Source organism: Oryzias melastigma, linkage group LG4 (genome assembly GCF_002922805.2).
Source record: "Oryzias melastigma strain HK-1 linkage group LG4, ASM292280v2, whole genome shotgun sequence".
In the NCBI taxonomy this organism is placed as follows: domain Eukaryota; kingdom Metazoa; phylum Chordata; class Actinopteri; order Beloniformes; family Adrianichthyidae; genus Oryzias; species Oryzias melastigma.
The window spans coordinates 832,531-851,206 of record NC_050515.1 but is presented as its reverse complement, the minus strand read 5'-3'; the positions used below and the strand labels follow the sequence as shown (position 1 = coordinate 851,206).

The 18,676-nt window shown below is 42.0% G+C and overlaps 1 protein-coding gene across 2 annotated transcripts in view; it reads right to left on the bottom strand.

Annotated features, from left to right (window-relative positions):
• nhsa (Nance-Horan syndrome a (congenital cataracts and dental anomalies)) overlaps positions 1-9,502 on the bottom strand; it is a 63,106-nt gene extending 53,604 nt beyond the window's left edge. For both annotated transcript variants that reach the window (XM_024279071.2, XM_024279070.2), the window contains exon 1: positions 8,672-9,502. In XM_024279071.2, the coding sequence (XP_024134839.1) occupies positions 8,672-8,951 (280 nt within the window). In that variant the 5' untranslated portion in view covers positions 8,952-9,502. The remainder of the gene's footprint in view (positions 1-8,671) is intronic.
• Positions 9,503-18,676: the final 9,174 nt, after the last annotated feature.

Sequence of the window (18,676 nt, the reverse complement as noted above, 5' to 3'; positions counted from 1 at the left end):
CAAAGATGGAGCGCTAGTCACACAAAGATGGAGCTCTAGCCACGCAAAAGATAGAACGCTAGCCACACAAAAGATGGAGCGCTAGCCAGTGCAAACAAATGCTAGCCGCTCAAAACAAATCCTAGCCGCTCCAATCGAATGCTAGCTGTTCTAAACTAATGCTAGCATTTTGTGTTGTCTCATTTGTTGCTTTAAGTCAGGAGTCACATGATCAAACCAGTTCCATAGAACTGAAGATAGATTTCCATGTTTTTGAGCAAGTTCCTCCCTCCTGGACTTCACTTGCTTTATTACAAAAGCTGAGGAAATCAGGCAGCTGAGGAAAAAAATCCAGATGAAAAAAAACAAAACAAAGTAAAATTAATCGATAAAAAATATTTTTCTGCCCAATACAAACCTAAGATGCATGTTTTTGGACCCACACAAGCAGGAGGAAAACATTCAACACAAGAACGTCTGAGCTGAAATTTGTACCAGGACCTTTTCGAGGTGAGGCAAAAGTATGAACCACTACACCGCCATCATTTCTCAGTTCTGAAAGACTGTGGGATTATACAGGTGTTTTAAATGCTTCTAGGAAGAAAGCTTAAAGACATGAGCCTCCTTTAATAGTTAGGAGATTAATAGGCTAACAGTCTAAGTGGTTTCAGGTCGTTGAAAGTCCTTTAAGTCCTCTGCTGGGGGGGGCATACATTAGTCCTCTGCATCCAAAACCAAAGTAAACGTGATTGACTGAAGTATTCTTGAACTGTAAGCACCTCTGCTACTGTAGACCGACCATCAGAGCAAAGAAGCGGAGGCCCTCCAGCAGCTTTATGGAGGATATAACTGTCATCTGCCCCCATCAGAGGCTGCAGAGCACATCCTCACAGGATGCTGTTCAGCACATGGACTGTACGGTTTCTTGGCTCGTGGAGTGCTTTGTAAACTAACTGGAGATGGTTACAACAGCATGACTCTGCTCTGCACAGGCTAAATCTACCGTCATGGTCACAATCTGAGCAGTTTAACTGTTTCCTAACCTGCTTCATCCCAACAATACATTCAGCCCATGCAGCCTGGACTCAGATTTCAGTGGAAGTTCCCCTTCCAGTCCCAGGAGAGCGGGGAGCGGGAAGCCTTTGCATCAGTAATCAGATTTTCTTTTTTCTCAGAAACACCGCAAAGGGATTAATGATTAACTGGAATTTCCTGACTCCTTGAATGTATCATCTGAGGATAAAAGCTGAACAAAGCGGACACCTCCCAGAATCAGCAGCTCTCAGTAAAAACGAAAGTAAAGGAGTTTACAGAAAATCAGATAAATAATATAAACGCAGCCGAAGGGACATCTGGTGACTCGTGACGGCAGGGAGGTGCTGGAGAGGAGAGAGCTGCTCCCTCACGCTCACAACTCAATCCACAGTCTGTGCCGCCAAATGACATCAATTATTAAAGCAAACAGATTTACTCTGAGTACAAAGCATTGATTTCCGGCTTGATTGGTGGTCGGTAAATGTTTAATTCAAACAGCTGTGAAGTGAAAAGCTGAGATTTATGAAGAGCAGATCATCCACGGCTAATGAACAGGGTTTTTTTGCTGCTTTAGCAGGATGGATTGTCCCTGGAGGGGGGGTTGCTGGGAGGAGGACTGGCTGTATCTCAGAATAAAAAAGTGGGATAATGCGGGTGGGAGAGGGGGGTTCAGAAAGAGAGGCGGAGTCAAAGGAGGGGAGGAAAACCCCTCCAGAAAAGACCAAAGTCAGGTTTTCCTGAAGCAGAATGAAACCTGAATAATGCATGATCTAAACTAACCTCAGATCATCTGAGATCTATATATACACATATACATATATATATACAACATATATTCATGAATAAAGTGATAAATTATAAGGAAAAAGTCAAAATTTTACAAGAACAAAGTTGTGAAGGATGAGAAGAAAGTCAAAAATGTACAAGAATAAAGTAATAGAAGTCCAAATTTTACGACAGTAAAGTAGTAAAATATGAGGAAAAAGTCAAAAAGTACAAGAATAAAATAGTAAATTATGAAAAAAGTAAAAAATGTACAAGAATAAAGTTGAAAATATGAGAAAAAAGTCAAAAATGTACCAGAATAAAGTCGTAAAATATGAGAAAAAGTCAACATTTAACAATAATAACGTTGTAAAGTATGAGAAAAAAGTCAAAAGGTATAAGAATAAAGTCGTAAAAGTTCAAATTTTACAGGAATAAAGTGTGAGAGAAGAAGTCAACTTCTCACAAAAATGATTTTGTAAAATTATGATGAAAAAGTTGTGATTTTACAAAAAATAAGTCGTAAAATAATGGGGAAATGTTCAAAATTTTACAAGAATAAAGTTGCCAATTATAAGAAAAAAAGACAGAAATTAGAAGAACTAAGCCTTTATAATAACATTTTTTTTTTACAATTATAAACTTTCAGTGGATCATTAATTTAACCTCATACATTTTTAATTTATAACTCATGAAATGACAATTATAATATCATAAAATATTAATATAATTTTACAACTATTACAACTTACAACTAATTTTACAATCTAATTGGTTTTCTTCTTGGAGGTTTTTTAAATGTTTTATTTACAGCGTGCAGAACTGCTGGTGCAGAAAAAGCGAGTCCAGTGTGATGACTTGTGAGGAAGAACTCTCAGGAATGCCTGAAAGCAGCACTTCACTCAGAGGTCTGGCCATCACAGGACACAACAAAGCCAGTCTGACTCTGGGACCTCTGTGTCCAGGTCAGGGGTGCTGGTTCAACGACTCTGCAGCAAATGTTTATGAGCTGCTTTCATCCACTTGAACTGGAGGCACAAATCACTGAGACAGAAGATGGTACAGGAAGCAGATAAGAGCATGAAAGGGGGCGGAGCCTGAAAGGACAGGAGCTCTGAGGACGGCGTATCTGGGAGAACACGTCCGATCCATCAGGAGTTAAATATGCAGAAACAAGCAGGTCTTTGAGAGTGAATAGAAAACAGTTTTTGAGTCAAAGAAATAAAAATCTCAAAGATAATTAATAATAAAACAAGTCTAACTATGTGATCTAAAGTTCTATCTGTTGGGACTTCAAGCACCATTAAGAAAATTCAACTTTTTGATATTTTATTAACATTTAACTTCAAAAGGTGGTAATCTACTTAGAAAAGTTACAAATCTAACAATTCCAGTAAAAAGTAAACCTTCAGGATCTCCCAGCTAGGCTTTGTTTGGCACTGGAAAATAACAAAAAACAGTCAAATGTAAAATATGTTTCTTTTAGTTGGATTAATCTGGGAAATTTTAATGAAAGCAAAACACAAAAGAGGTTAAACTTTCCTGGACTTTATTTCTTTTTCATTTTTGGATAACCTGAAAACAGAAAAAAACTATTTTTATAAAAGTATTGGAGCTGAACTGAAAGTACATTTGGATCGAACATGTTTGTGCAGGAGAAACTGGAGGCCAACAAATGCAAATTTTCAGCCTTAAATAAACATAGCTTAGATAGACGGAACTGCTTGGAAATTTTATGTCTGTTGGGAATTATGTTTAAAAAAATCAAACAAAAAAAGGATTCCATGGAACCTTGTGTCCAACAGGTGCTTCCTATTTTGGCGTGGCTCGGGTGCAGGCACGGTGATTGATGGAGAAAGCTCCTTAAAGTTTAAAGGCTGGACCTGGCTGGTCTGCGTGAACATATGGGGGCGAGGTGACAGGAGTTCACATTCCTGTCAGATCCCAGTCTAAACACCTGCATGGCAGAGGCGCTGCTTCCATCTTTATTTCCGTCCTGCTCAACTCTCTAAATAGGAAGGTTTTTATTGTTCTTAAGCAAAGCTGCAGAAACACTAACGCTTTGCATGTATTTGTTAATAAAAGATGGTAGATCTGCTAAATATAGAAGCTACAGATCCCTTTCCAATGTCGGCTTAGACTTTCTCACGCTCTAAAATCAGAAGAATTCAGCAGAACTTTTTTCCTCTAAAGATCCAGATATTTGCTTCAGGCTTGACTCCGTTGCGTAATACTTCAATCAGTCTTTGTGGTGGCAGCGGAAGCGAAGTGGAGTCTCTTATTTCAGAACGACGGTCTGAATGTGAGGAGTGAAAAGCTTCTGGCGGCGAGACCAAAAGCAGCCGACAAAAGTTTTTACAGCCTCTGAGCTGTCAATGTTTCTCCAGGTCGCCACGGAAAAGAATGTGATAAAGTGTTGTAAAATGTGGGCAGCAGGAAAGTTGATTTATAAACCCATCCCAGTGAAAATGGAGCTTTTTAGATGTTTTTGTAGCATTATTCTGACAATGGAGGACATATATAAAGAGAATTAAGATCAAAGTTGTGTTTTTGAGTATTTATTTATTCAAATTGTATGAATCGGGATCAGATAAAAAAATTGAAAAAGATTATATTTGTGAGGGAGAAATGCTGAAAACGTCATAATTAAAAGGCCACTGGAAATGATTTCACAATAGATCATAAAATGATCCGAGTGACTTTAAAGCGGCGTGGGCAAACGTTTCTCTCCTGGGCCACAAAAAGTTCAAAAGTTTGACTGAACAATCATAGTGCATTCTGGTAATCCACTTCGTAAAACAAAGACTTAACAAATAATCTGTATGAAAACATACTTCAGTCTAGATTGAAAATAAAAGTACTTTTTAAAATCACAACGTTTTGAAGTTCTGTTTGGACTTTTGAAGTCAAATCTGTGGCTTTTCTTCTTATTTTGGTGCCAGTTGCTCTAAAATGACCATAAAGGAAAATTTAGAGAGAAGCTGCGTTCATGTGGTGTATGAATTATTGGAAAAAATGACTGTCAAACTCAGAAAACATACAAGAACATTTAAAAAAAAAAAAGAAATGTTCAAAGTCAATGGATCATTAGTGCATCAACACACCAGAAATAAAGGCAAAATAAAACATTAATAGGATTATCATTATAATTTAGTCTAGTTTGTTGGGCTGGATGCAGAGCATGATGACGAGAAACTTCTGAGATGACGTGGGACTTAGACCAGCTGACCAGCTCCCACGGCTAGCATTACGGCTACGATGCTAGCACCGCAGTCTTTGAAAGTGCGAGAGGAAATCCAGATGCTGACGATCAAATTCGACCTCTGGAGCGCTGTGAATCAGTTTTATAGGGTTCAAACTTTTGCCGGACGCCGCAGCTGAATAAAGCGAATAAAGGGGGGATTACTGTACTTCCTACATAAATGGCGGGTTTTGGTGTGGACGTTTGGAGTTTCGTGAGGTTGCCAGCAGAGTCTGTGGCTGCAGCCATCCAGACGCTCGTGGGAGGTTATTTTTGTGCAGTTCATTGAGTCAATAGGATCTCAGAACCTTCAGGAAAAAAGGAGTTTCTGAAAACAGTGAAATCAGACGGACACAGTGTGGGCGGATGTGTTTGCTGCCCTGCGTGTAGGGGTGTGTGCGTGTCGGGAGGTCAACAGGCTTTTCAGGTCACGGGTAGATGGCTTTGCCCCCCCCCCTACCAGCTCTCTTTTAGAAGAGGTTTTAATTGTCCTCCCGTTTGGCGAACAGGACTCCATAAAGAGTAACGACTGCTGTGGAAATGTATTTAATAAGGATGTGAGCGATCAGCCGTCAGCCCCACAGAGCACTGAACCTGAAAAGGAGGAGATTCAAGGCCGGGTTCTCCCCACAGCTCACACATTACCTTCATTTTAGCAAACTTTTCCTTTTCTAAATAAATGTAAGCCTCCGGTCACCCCCCATCCCGCCTAATGACATCAGCACGGCACTCCTATTTAGGGAGCATGTGTGGGGTGCAAGAGGCAGTGCGGTTTCCTGGCGCTCTGGAATGCTGGACTTGACATGGAGGTTGAGCGGAAACCACTTCACATGCAGGTCGGGCGGTGGGGTGTCGAGATGAACGCGCAGGTAATGAGAGAGCGGGCTCCAGCCCAGAAGCAAAAACTGGAACCAGAAGGAGTCAGCTGCACCAACCAAGTGCAGCTTCAAGGTTGTCTGGGGAGGGGGAGGACGGAGCAGAGCGGAGGGGAGGGGATGGGGGCAGGAATGAGAGCTTTGAAATCTGCACTATAATTAGCAGAGGTACTATATCACAGCAGGTTGTCTGGACCTGCAGAAGTATGCCTATAGTTCTGCTAATGACAGAGGATTTGGACCGACTTTCTTCACTTCAATCACGTTTCAACACACGGAAACAACAGCAGGAACTCTGACACATATTGACCTGCCAGGGAGTGCACATCGACTCGTCAGTGCAGTCTCACTTAGTGGATCAAAGTCACGGTAATGGACGGAGCGGGTCAATGAAATGCAGAAACAGCTAATGTGCTTTTCAGATGAACCAGATTTGTTGCTGCAGCTGAAACTCCTGAGAGGACGAGGAGCAAACGCCGCTCAAACGACAGCGTCGTAGTAAAGACGTTTTACGGCGCGAGAGGATGACCTCATTTCTATCCTGGAGAAATGTTGCGCAACTATGTTTAGCCGGTGGTTTATTATTAACCTTTCAAAATAAAACAGAGTCTCGTGTCTACTCCAGCAGTAATATAAGTGAAGTGGCTTATCTGAAAGATAAAACTGATCTTTGAAAACCCACTCCGCTAAAAAAACGTGTTTTTGTTTCATTTTTCTGATGATGGAGGACATTTATAAATAAAAGGGAACTTCTGAACATCTGCTGAAGTGAACATCTGCTCTCAAAAGAGATCAAATCTTTCTATAAGACATAGAAATGTTAACTTTCCTGGCTACGATCAAGAGCATCGTACAGTTTGGAATTATAGGCCCAGTCTGAGTTCTTCCCTTCTCCCTACCTCTTCATTTAGCCCTGCAAACGGAGAGTTGTGAAAAAATAGTCTCATAATTCGAACATCACTTTAGTTCGATGACGTCATCAATACATCTGCTAGTTTTAGCGTGGAGCTACCAGTGCTCAAATAAACATGACAACAGTGGCTTGATAACTTTAAAAAGGTCACGCTACAACAAAAAGTCATTTTCACGTGAAGAAAAACGCTTCCCAGCGCGACACAGAGGTTTTTATATCCCTCCGCTTGGAGGGTCGGATTTAAAAAATATATATTTTCCGGACACCCTTGCTCTAAAGATGCCCCTTCAAATGGAGGAGAAGGGAAGAATTCAGACTGGGCCACAGAGTCAGAGTGCAGTTGAGTAGTGAGGGCTCAGCACCACAAAATGAACTTTTGTTGTATTTGAGTCAGTGAGACCAAAACTTTATCTGTTGGGAAAAATAGTTCCTTTGTTTCAGATGTCGACTTCATTTGATTTAAGTCTTGTTTAAATACCAGAAACAAATAAAGGAAAGAAGCTAAATGATTCATTAAAAGTTTAATAAACTATCATCTTAATTGTGTTTATTTTCAGCTAGTTTAAGCTTATGATGGTTAAGATGTGTGCCGATTAGTTGATTAATGAAAAAAATAATCAACAATTAGTCGACTATTAAATAATGGTTTGTGGCAGCCCTACTTCCTGGAGAGGTGAGTAAATATGTCCGCCCCGGTTGCTGCTGAGATTGACTCGCCTTGCCCTGTGAGACGGCCGTTTCCCCTCCGTCTGCTGCTCTAAGGAATGTGCTGGAACTGCCAGCCATGTGCTCTGTCCTGGACCAGAAAAGCCACTCGCCGCCACAAGTATTACAGCGGCCCTTCCACGCTGGGCCCGTGTAACCTTACACCCGGGGCTCTGCAGCACTTGGCCTGGAAGGCTGTGATGGTCAGCCAGAGCCGGCACTGATGGGGTGTCGGGAGAGAGCTGTCCAAACACAGGGCCTGGGGACATATGCCAGGCGCCTGCCTGCTTCTGAGCTGCAGCGTGTGAGAAACTGAAGATGAAGGAGAGGACACTGCATTTTGTCTTTGGATTCGATGTTCTGGAGCTTGTAACCACTCATCTTAGCCACAACTCTCCCAGGTTTTAAAAACGTGCTTCCATGCAGATTTCACACCTCAGTTCTGATGCTGTTTTAGCAGAGTGCACACAGGGGACAGCTTTCGTGATACCTCAGCAAAGGTCAGCATCTGCCTCTGCATTTTTCACGATGACAAAAAAACAAAGATCCTTTCCACTGCTCCATTTACACCAATTGTCATTCAGATGAGACGCCATTCATTTGAAAAGCATCCTTTAAAACAATTCGTTGGGGTGACCTCCTGCACTCCAATGTTCTCCATTCATAATTCAGCATCATGAGCATGAATGAGGACAGCTGCACCAGCCAGGCTACACCCATATGATGACACTACCCTCCCCGTGCAACGGATCAGAGCTGGAATCAGGCAAAAGGGGTCTGAGGGGCATGCAGAGACTCGCTGAACCTAGAGAGGCGTGCACGCGCCAACATGCTGAGGTGGTGGCCAGGTGGAAGGTGACCCCCCCCCCCAAAAAAAATCCTCGCTCCTGGCCTCTGACTGAGAATTTTTGCTTAAACTGGGGAAGCTGCGCTCACGCGGGGATGACCTCGTGCGTCTTGGATAACGCGCTCCGCGTGCGCCTAAGTGCGTCATAGCCAAGTTACTCCAAACAAACAAGCTGAACTGCACCGTGTTATAATAGTTGAGCTGCCGGATGCGCAGACGTCTGCGCATCCAGTAGCTCAGCTGTTATAACACAACAACAAACTTTTCTAAAGTGATGGGAGTGGGAGCGCGCGCGCCCCGGTACTACTTACGCACTGCCTCCTCTTTGGGGTCCAGCCCGTTGCAGGTCTGCTGGAGCAGGCTGAGCCTGCCGTGCAGCCCGCCCAGACGCTGCTTGGTGGAGGTGAGCTCGACCTCCAGCTCCTGGAAAATGGAGCAGGCATGTTTGGCCAAGTCCGACAGCTGGCGCAGGGTCCGAGACAGAGCCACGTTACTGATGGAGACCAGATCCTCGAAAGCCAGACCCTCCTCGTTCGGGACCTGATACCTGCACAGGAACTGCGGCTCCACCACCCGTTTGGCAAATGGCATGTTGCTTGGAGTGGGGAATAGATCCAGTGAAAGTCGGCCGGAGTGAGCAGAAAGTGTCCCCCTCAGCCCCCAGCTCGCGGCTCCGCGCGCTCAGCTGCTGCTGAAGCCCCCCATCCTTTCATCTGTTAGAGGGCTGTGGTGCGCCTCGCTGCTGCGCCGGGTCATCTGCCGCCCCGCCGCTGCGCTGTTCTTCTCCGCTCCAAACGAGAGGTGGATTTTAAAAACTGGAGTCCCGCAAGACCCGGAGTGGATTTCTGGGAAATGCATGGATCTGGAATCCTCCAGCAACGACTCACTGAAGGGTCCCACAGGGGCGCTGCATTGACTTTGGGGGCCCAGGACAAAAGCAGGAAAAATATAAATAGAATTGGAGAAGTTGACATGTAAATGTAATGATTCAAAAACAAAACCGTCAAAATAAAACCATAAAAAGATAAATATTAAAGAACGCCATCAGATATATTTATAATAGAAACAACGTAATAACAAAAAAAATCAAGATAAAGCAAATCCAAGATGCACATACAAAAAAAATAAATAAATAATCCATCTTCCAAACCTGGGCTGCACGGTGGCGCAAGTGGTTAGCGCTCTCGCCTCACAGCGAGAAGGCCCCGGTTCGACTCCCGGCTGGGACCTTTCTGTGTGGAGTTTGCATGTTCTCCCCGTGCATGCGTGGGTTTTCACCGGGGACTCCGGCTTCCTCCCACCGTCCAAAAACATGCTTCATAGGTTAATTGGTGACTCTGAATTGTCCCTAGGTGTGAATGTGAGAGTGAATGTGTGTGTGATTGAGGCCCTGCGACAGACTGGCGACCTGTCCAGGGTGTACCCCGCCTTCGCCCTTCAGTAGCCGGGATAGGCTCCGGCACCCCCGCGACCCCGAAAGGGACGAAGCGGTCAAGAAAATGGATGGATGGATCTTCCAAACCTGCTAAATCCCTTTTGGGGTCAAGGGGGTGCTGGAGCCTATCCAGCTCCTTTCAGGAAAGAGGTGGGGGACACCCCAGATAGGTTGCTAGTATGTCCCAGAGACCACTTTATAAACAAAAAATTGTTTCTGAATTACGACTTTAAATCTTGAAAATTTATGAGAACAAAGTCGTATATTTATGACTTTAAAAGTCATAAGCTGAATTAGTGACTTTTTTCCTCGTACATTTACAACTTTTAATCTCGTAAATTTATTAGATTTAAAGTCGTAAATTTGTGAGAAAAAATCTTATAAATTTATGAGATTAAAAGTTGTAAATGAATGAGAAAAGAACCAAAGCTGACTGTTTCTCAGAGCCGTGCTCAAAGATGAAAGACGTGGAGTAACTTGTGAAGGTTTATTTCCAGATCGGTGTTGAAAAAAAAGAAATTCTGAACTTCTTAGTGGCTTGAAATCAAACTATCAGTGAAGCTGACTTTCCGGGTTCGGTGTTGGTAATGAGGCGTTTCATATGTAAAATAAAGAGTTCAGTGACACACATTTGCAGGACCGCCACTTTATTTTGCCCTTTCAATTCACATACCCAGAAGCCCTTTCGCCGCCTTACGTCATGATTCTCTCATGCACAGAAACCAAAGGAAAATGTAAACATTGTTCCGTACGCCCCCTTCTCCAAATGAAGCATCCCGTTCCAACACAACAACAACGAGGAATAACAAAAATCTGTTATGTTAGCACAAGAACATTGAAAATTCCTAAAACTAGGTCTCTTCAGACAGAAAAATCACACCGATTTGGAGGAGATCTGGACTTTTGTGGAGGAAGAAATGACTGGAAGTGGACAGCTGCTTCATCAACAGGACCTGCTGAGATCCTGCAAGCCACCATCAATGAATAAAACATGAATAAACTGTAAATCCAACAAAGAAACTACTACTGTATCTTTAACATTTTAAACATTCAATTTTCCTGTTGAAATCCAAAACACTTTTCACCGTTTAGTCAGTCTACTTCTGCTCATGGCGTTCATTCGCTGGATTTTGACTTCAATCTCATAAATTTACAAATTTTTTCTCGTAAATTTTCAAGATTAAAACTCAATAGATTTACAAGATTAAAAGTAAAACATTTATGAGATTTAAAGTCGTGAAATTACTTTTTTTCTTTTTTTGGTTGCTCTAAAACTCCATCGTATCACACACACCTACACTGTAAAAAGTGAAATATTGGATCAATTAACAAAAATTCTGTAATTTGTTCATTTAAGAACATTTGTTTTTAACAAATTACATTTTGAAGCTGAGTAAACCATTATATCAACATTGTAATTTGATGAAAAAAGAAACAATTTTAAATGCAATGAATTACATCTACACTGCTCACAAAAATTAAAGGAACTCTTTTTTTATTGGGCCTGGCATGAATTGAATTAAACCTGTCTCATAATTTTCTTGTTGGTTAACCAGCTGAAGGCCTCGTTAATCAATTTTAGCTGGATTGCTGTTCATGAATTAACAACAGGTGCACTTCAGTGGGAACAATTAGAAAACCCTCCAAACGGGACTGGTGTTACATGTGGAGGTCATTTCAAGTTTCTCCCTCTTGATCTTTTTTGGCTGGTTTTTCACTCGTGCTGATTTTGGCTTGATAATTATCTCTACTGGCAGTATGAGCCGATTCCTTAACCCTACAGAAGTTGAACAGGTTGTCCAACTTCTCCAGGATGGCACATCCACACGTGCTGCAGCAAGAAGGTTTAATGTGTCTCCCAGCACAATCTCCAGAACATGGAGGAGATTTCAGGAGACTGCTGGTTATTCTGGGAGAGCTGGACAGGGCCGTAGAAGGTCCTCAACCCCTCAGCAGGACCCATACCTGCTCCTTTGTGCAAGGTGGAACAGGCTGAGCACTGCTCGTGCCCTACAGAATGACCTCTAGAGGGCCACTGGTGTGAATGTCTCTACCCAAACAATCAGGAACAGACTTCATGAAGGTGGCCTGAGGGCCCCACGTCCTGTAGTGGGCCCTGTCCTCACTGTCCAGCACCGTGGAGCTCCAATGGCATATGCTCAAGAACACCAGAATTGGCAAGTCCGCCACTGGCGCCCTGTACTTTTCACAGACCAGAGCATCTTCACCCTGAGCACCTGTGATAGACGTGAAAGAGTCTGGAGAAGACAAGGAGAACATTATGCTGCCTGCAACGTGGTTCAACATGACAGGTTTGGTGGTGGGTCAGTGATGGTCTGGGGAGGCATATCCATGGAGGGACGCACAGACCTCTACTGCATAGGAAATGGTGCTCTGACTGCCATAAGGTATCCAGATGAAATCCTTGAACCCATTGTCAGACCCTACGCTGGTGCAGTAGGTCCTGGTTTCCTCCTAATGCACGACAATGCCCGGCCTCACGCGTCAAGAGTATGCAGGCAGTACCTGGAGGATGAAGGAATTGAAACAATTGAATGGCCTTCACGATCCCCTGACTTAAACCCAATAGAACATCTCTGGGACATTATGTTTGGGTCCATTAGTCGCCACCAGGTTGCTCCTCAGACTGTACAACAGCTCAGGGATGCCCTCACACAGATCTGGGAGGAAATGCCATAAGACACCATCCATCGTCTCATTAGGAGCATGCCACAATGTTGTCAAGCATACATACAAGCTGGTGGGGGCCACACAAGATACTGAAAAGCATTTTGAGTTGCAGAAATGAAGTTTTGTAAAAAATGGACTAGCCTGCCACATCTTCATTTCACTCTGATTTTATGGTGTCTACACAATTGAGCCTCTGTAGGCTGAAAACTTTTATTTCATTAAAAGAGTTGGCATCCTTTTGTTCCTAAGACCCCGCCCTGTCGTTATTTGTGCAGATATCCAACTTCATATTGAGATCTGATGGACCTAATGTGTTTCTTTAAAGTGCTACTTTAGTTTTTGAGAGCAGTAATTGATCCAATGTTTCACTTTTTTCAGTGTAGGTGGAATTTAGAATTTTCAATTACCGTATTTTCCACACTACAAGGCGCACTTGAAAGCTGTTGTTTTTTAAAAAAAAAAGTTGTCCAAAATCTTCTGTTCTGACAGATTTAGCTTGTTTTTATATCTGAATAAAAATATCACTTTTTATAATAGAAATAGTCGCTTATTTAGAATTTTTCGTGGTTGACAGTAGATAAAAATTACCTAAAAACTCCCAATCCTAGAGCAAACTAGTGCTTTGTTCATAGCATCTGCAAGATGGGGGTCACTTTTTGGGTCAGTATTTTTAACTATTATTGACAAATATCAAGAAAGCCTGAATAAAAGCTTCTTTAAGCCTAACACTTCTGCTAAATGAACTGTTTAAATAAAGTTATTTGAATTGAATACTTTTGATCCTTTGATTTGCTGCCATTCCAAAGTCTTCTGCCCCCCCCATGTATAAAATGTTCTTTATCCCACTGAACAGGGGCTATGATTATTTTTAAAGAAAAAAGCCACAGACGTATTGTCTGAGCCAACAGCCACAGAATCCTTCTTCCCACGCGGTTTTTGTGAATTGGGATTATTCTTTTTGGAAATACAAGTTCATTTTCATGCAGATTTGCTGGAGCCTATCCCAGGTACTGTCAGGCAAAAGAAGGGTACATTCTGGATGGGTCGCCAGTCCAAGTTAGTATTATTGTGGGTAAGGATGTATTGATTCTTTGTAAATCGATAAAAAAAACTCAACATATTCACCGGTGCAGAAAATGAAAAAATCGGTTTGTCTCGGCCTGTGACTAGATTTAGAAAAATGCAGAGCAGATGACGTTTCCTCATGCAGGAGTTTGTGCGTCGTGCACTGGCTGCGTGCTGTTCATCTTCACTCCCCTGGAAATTCTCGCAGCTCCTTCGGTTTAAAAATTTTACATAAGACAGTCCCTCCAGGATTTTGCGATGCTGTGATCACAACTATTGCCACAAATTCAAGCAAACCAGAGACTTGTAACGTCATATTTTCTTGCAACTTTGACTGATCTACCATGACAACAATCATAGCGACTTTTTCCCCTCCGACTTCTTCCCGGCCGGGGAGCCATGCTCTTTTCTTTTAACCCTCTTGAGCTCTCTCTGCAAGTTACGCGTGAACGGTCATTTGCGGCGAGTGCGCGTTCAGCTGCTGGAGCGGAACGGTCCATCACATGTGAAGCACAACATGAACAGAGTATGAAAGGATTATGATCATTTCAATATTATGTATAATTGTTTCTTTGTATTGAATCCTTTCTGTTAGTAGGAACAGTTTGGGACAAAAGAAAACATTGTGTGAGGAAAAAGAAAAATCAGAAAAAATCGAAATTGTGACTTTAAAACTGTGAATCGTGGCTTGACTGAATCGTTATATCCCTAATTGTGGCTAAGGTTGATGCTTTTGTGAGTTGTGAACACGGAGTGATGATCCAACCCTGTGTGAGGACTTCCTCTCTGACTGTGTGGCGTCCCCTCTGCTTCTGAACTCCGCTTCATTCACATTTGCTGAATGAGTGTTTAGTTAAATCCCTCTGCAGTCAGAGCGGACAGAGCCGCGGCCCGACGGCTCATCCTGTTGCCCGTCCAACGTCCACAGCAGAAGTGCAACCTTTGCAAACCCGTGGCGAGGACAAAAGGGGGACAGGAGGAGCGCCGCATGCCGTCATCTTTGAGTAATGCTGCTGCCACAAAGAGACAAACTTGAACGGATGAAAGCTGGTAATCTTTGTTGAATGTGATGACAACATCCGGAGAACAATGTCAAGGTCTTTATTGATCGAGTGCGGCATCTCTGTTACTGAGGACGTCTGACCTCTTTGTATCAGTCGCTCCTCATAAATAATAGTCATATTTTCACACTTAATAACAGACTAAGAGGCTGGATGGCAATTACACTGAACAGACATGTACTTAGAGACACTGGTGGCTCGCATGAAGCCGTTTCCACATAAGGAGCAGCCGTCCCCCTGAAATGCAAAACAACTCTAAAGTGCTATTTACGATCGGAGGAGAAGGGCTCCTCATTCATCAAAGCAAACTCTCCTCCACATGTTTACGATGAAGCTGCACTTCCATTGTGGGAGGATACCAAATATTGTTCTTACTTTTTTCAGAACTTTTCAGATGGTGTGGGATCATGGTACCGACATAATTTATACCCCTTAAATCTTTAACACCGGAGCTCCAGCGTTTATGTTCTTCGATTTTCTGTAACTTTTCAACCGTTCACACGATCAATGTCATTCCAGTAGATTGTGAAGGAGAAAAGCGGCTCGCTTTTCTCCAGATTTTATGCCATCGCTGGGTTTTTTGGGAAAATCATTGGTGTGATCATGAACGTGTAGGCAGAATAACCCGCTTTTAACATATCCCAGTATAAAAGCACCTAGCGGCTTTAGGACTTGGTATGGACGCTCACCGTCCAAAGACATTTACACATCGTCCAGTGAGCCGACGGACCGACCTGTGGTCGTCCAGCTGTCGCCCGATTTTGTAATGGCGTCAGCAGCCTGTTGTAGGGCCAAACACTTCCAAGGGGAAATGTTGAGTCACTTCTTTACCTTTAAAACAGGTTTTTGGATTATAGAGCCTCGGTTCCACTTAGCGGTCCGGTCCCCTAAGGAGTAATACGCTACGGTCCCGTTAATTCTGGCGAGTGTTTCCACTCAGTTTAGCCTCACTTCCACTGAGGAGTTTGTTCTCAAGGTGGATCCGTGGTGAAGACCGCTAGTGTTACGGGTCCCGAGTACGGCGACCACAATAACAAAAACAATGTTGTGTCTGGAAAAATAAACAGAGTCTCAGAGCAGAACCACATGAGCACTCACTTCGTTCTCCAAAGCACTTCTGACGGAAACAGGAAGTCGCCCCCGTCTTCAGCCACCTGGAGGCGCTGCAAGGGTGTTGAAGGTTCATCTTTCCAGACTTTTAATCTAAATGGTCTTTTTCTTCCCCCTTTTTTTCCACAGGCTACATTTAATCAATGTATAAAATAAATTAAATTATATTTTTATTAATGAAAATGAATGGCTTTCAAAATAAAATACCAAATGTAGATGCACATTTTTGGGGGCACCACACTAGTGTGTCATTGTTGTGCAACGACTAGAAAAGCAACAAGAGTGGATGTCATCCAGCTGCTCGTCTTTCTTGCTTTACTTTTTGTACATCGTGTATAACAGTAATTTAATGTAGTTTGAAAGAAGGCAAAGAAGAATACCTCCATAAAGACCAAAACCAGAAACGCTAGCTTAGCGCTTAGCGCTATATTGACGCTTTCTAACGTCGTCATCACTTTCTGCCAATCAACAGGTGGCAACAGCGACTCCCCCCCAACCGTTCTGTTCTATTTTTCTATGGGTCTACCACCCTCAAAAACCCAGATCAAACTGGACCGAACTGCTTTGAGAAAACGAGGTTTAGGAGGAAACCAGACCTCCTGTAGAAAACCCACGAATGCACATGAAAAACATGCAAACCCCTCACAGGAACAAACCAGCTGGGATTTGAACCTGTGCTGCTCGCTCAATAGAAAATGAGAAAAAAAAACACTCATAATTAAAAGTAATTATGTGAACTTTGCAGTGTATGTTATGGTGATATTGAAAGACTTTTTGGACTATAAGTCGCAGCAGAAAAAAATAAAGCATATTGAAAAATAAAAAAATAAACATGGGTTGCACTTTTAGGATAAATTTATTTAAAAAAAAAAAAAAAAACGACATTTCATCTTGAAAGACAAAGTATGATAGCAGAAAACATAACAATAGTAATTTATGCCCTAACGTAACCATACTTCATAAAACATAGGAGGACTCTAGTATATTAGCGTAACATATGAACATTTTTTAAGTTAGCTATTGCATAACGTACATGCTAACAAGGAATTATTTTTTCTCTATGACGTTTTGGAACATCGCCACCAAGTCCGGCGTAAAACTGAGCGCTGCTTCTTCTACGTTTCTGTAATGAACAACTACTCATGCACACACCTACAGCGCCCTCTAATGGTTGTTGCTATTAATATTATTTTTTTAAATCAAATTTAAGTCGCACCTGAGTATAAGTTACGCCCTCGGCCAAACTATGCAAACTTATACTCTGAAAAGTATTTTTTATTTCATTTTCATAGCACACAACAGTAAATTACTTAACAATATTAGCTTTGGTGAAAATGAAAGGGGACAGAAAGACGAAAACTTATTATCTCTGCCCCATTTAACAAAACCAATTTAACTATTTTAGCTAAATATATCTTTTTGTAACGAAAGATAAATAAATCAAATGGTTGGCAAAAGCAACCAACGTTGACTGATAAAAACAAAAGAAACCTAAAAAATGCATCAAATGCTTCAGAATTGTTTTTTTTTAATATAACCTTTTCACAATATCCTTATAGTTAATATTGAACAAACAAAAATAAAACAAACAACAAAAAGGAGAAAATTCTGTACATCCAGAAAGGTGGAACCATCCTTTTTACCTGAAGAATCCTCCTCAGTTTGCTGCATCAACCCACTTTCCACTCCTCAAACACAACTGATGAATTATTCAGCAGCTGGACCAAAAACTGAGAGGGAGCATCTGGCCGAGTGACCCGCCACTGCCAGAAATAGAATCTAAAAAAAATGTTAATGAAAATTTTAGATATCTGCAGAGAAGCATCAGAACAGATCGCAGTTTTTGTTGGACATACAGACAAAAGACACTTGGACTCTAATTATAGAAAACGCCACAAATGTGTGCGTCTCAGATGGGAGCCAAGTGTGCCGCGGATATTTCTGGGAGGGCATCAGCGGAGGTCTGGGATTTCAGCCATCAGCACAGATCTGCTTGACCCTTGCTGTTGTGTCTGCGCTGCAGAAAGCACAGCTGCTGGGGACGGCCAGAGGATTACGCCGCAGCCGCTTTAATCCCCGTTTGAATATGTGAACACAACTTCAGCTGCTTTCATAAAAAACTCTTGTTTTCGGTGGGATTCTGCCTTTTTTTCTCTTTGACAATATAGATTTAATACAAAGCCAAAAGACAATTTTTGTTCCAATTGTTAAATAAACACTCATTTTACACTAAAATTTGTGTAAGTAAAATGAATGCTTTGAGAATTTTTTGAAATGTAGAAACTTTTAAAGTTTATTTTTTGATTGAAACAATATTTCACATTAACTGAGACTCTGGCCAAATCATTCCACTGTCAGGATTAAGTGGATCAGATTTTTCAATAGATCAGAGAATTCAAGGTACCACTAGTTTTATGAAACCAGGCCATCCAGACCATGATACTACCACCACCGTTTTGGTTTATACAGTATGTTCTATTTAGAAAAAAAGTGTCATTTTAACGTTCCAAACCACCATTGTTGTGTCCATCAGTTACATGTTTTGAAAAGTTTAGAGGATAATCCAGATGTTTTTGTCAAACGTGAGATGAGTCATTCTTTTTTCACAAGTTTTTCTGCTTTAATCCATTTATGTCCAAAAGTATCATTAACGTATTACATAAAGAGAGGCCTTCATTTTGTTCTGCTTCTGGAGTAATTTGTGTCAGTGATGCCTTTTTCACCGCTGTCCTTATGGGTGGATACAGGCTGTCTCCAGGTGAAAAATTACTTTGTTTTAAGATAGTATGTCTATCTGCGTCTCTATAGTGTCTCTATAGTGTCTCATAGTGTCTCTGTGGATGCAACCTTTTTAACGTGCTTAGTAAAGGGCTCGTGTGTGCTCCCCACTAATGGCTAAAGCAGTGCTTTATAACCAGTGTGCCGTTAGATATGGTCAGGTGTGCCACGGGTAA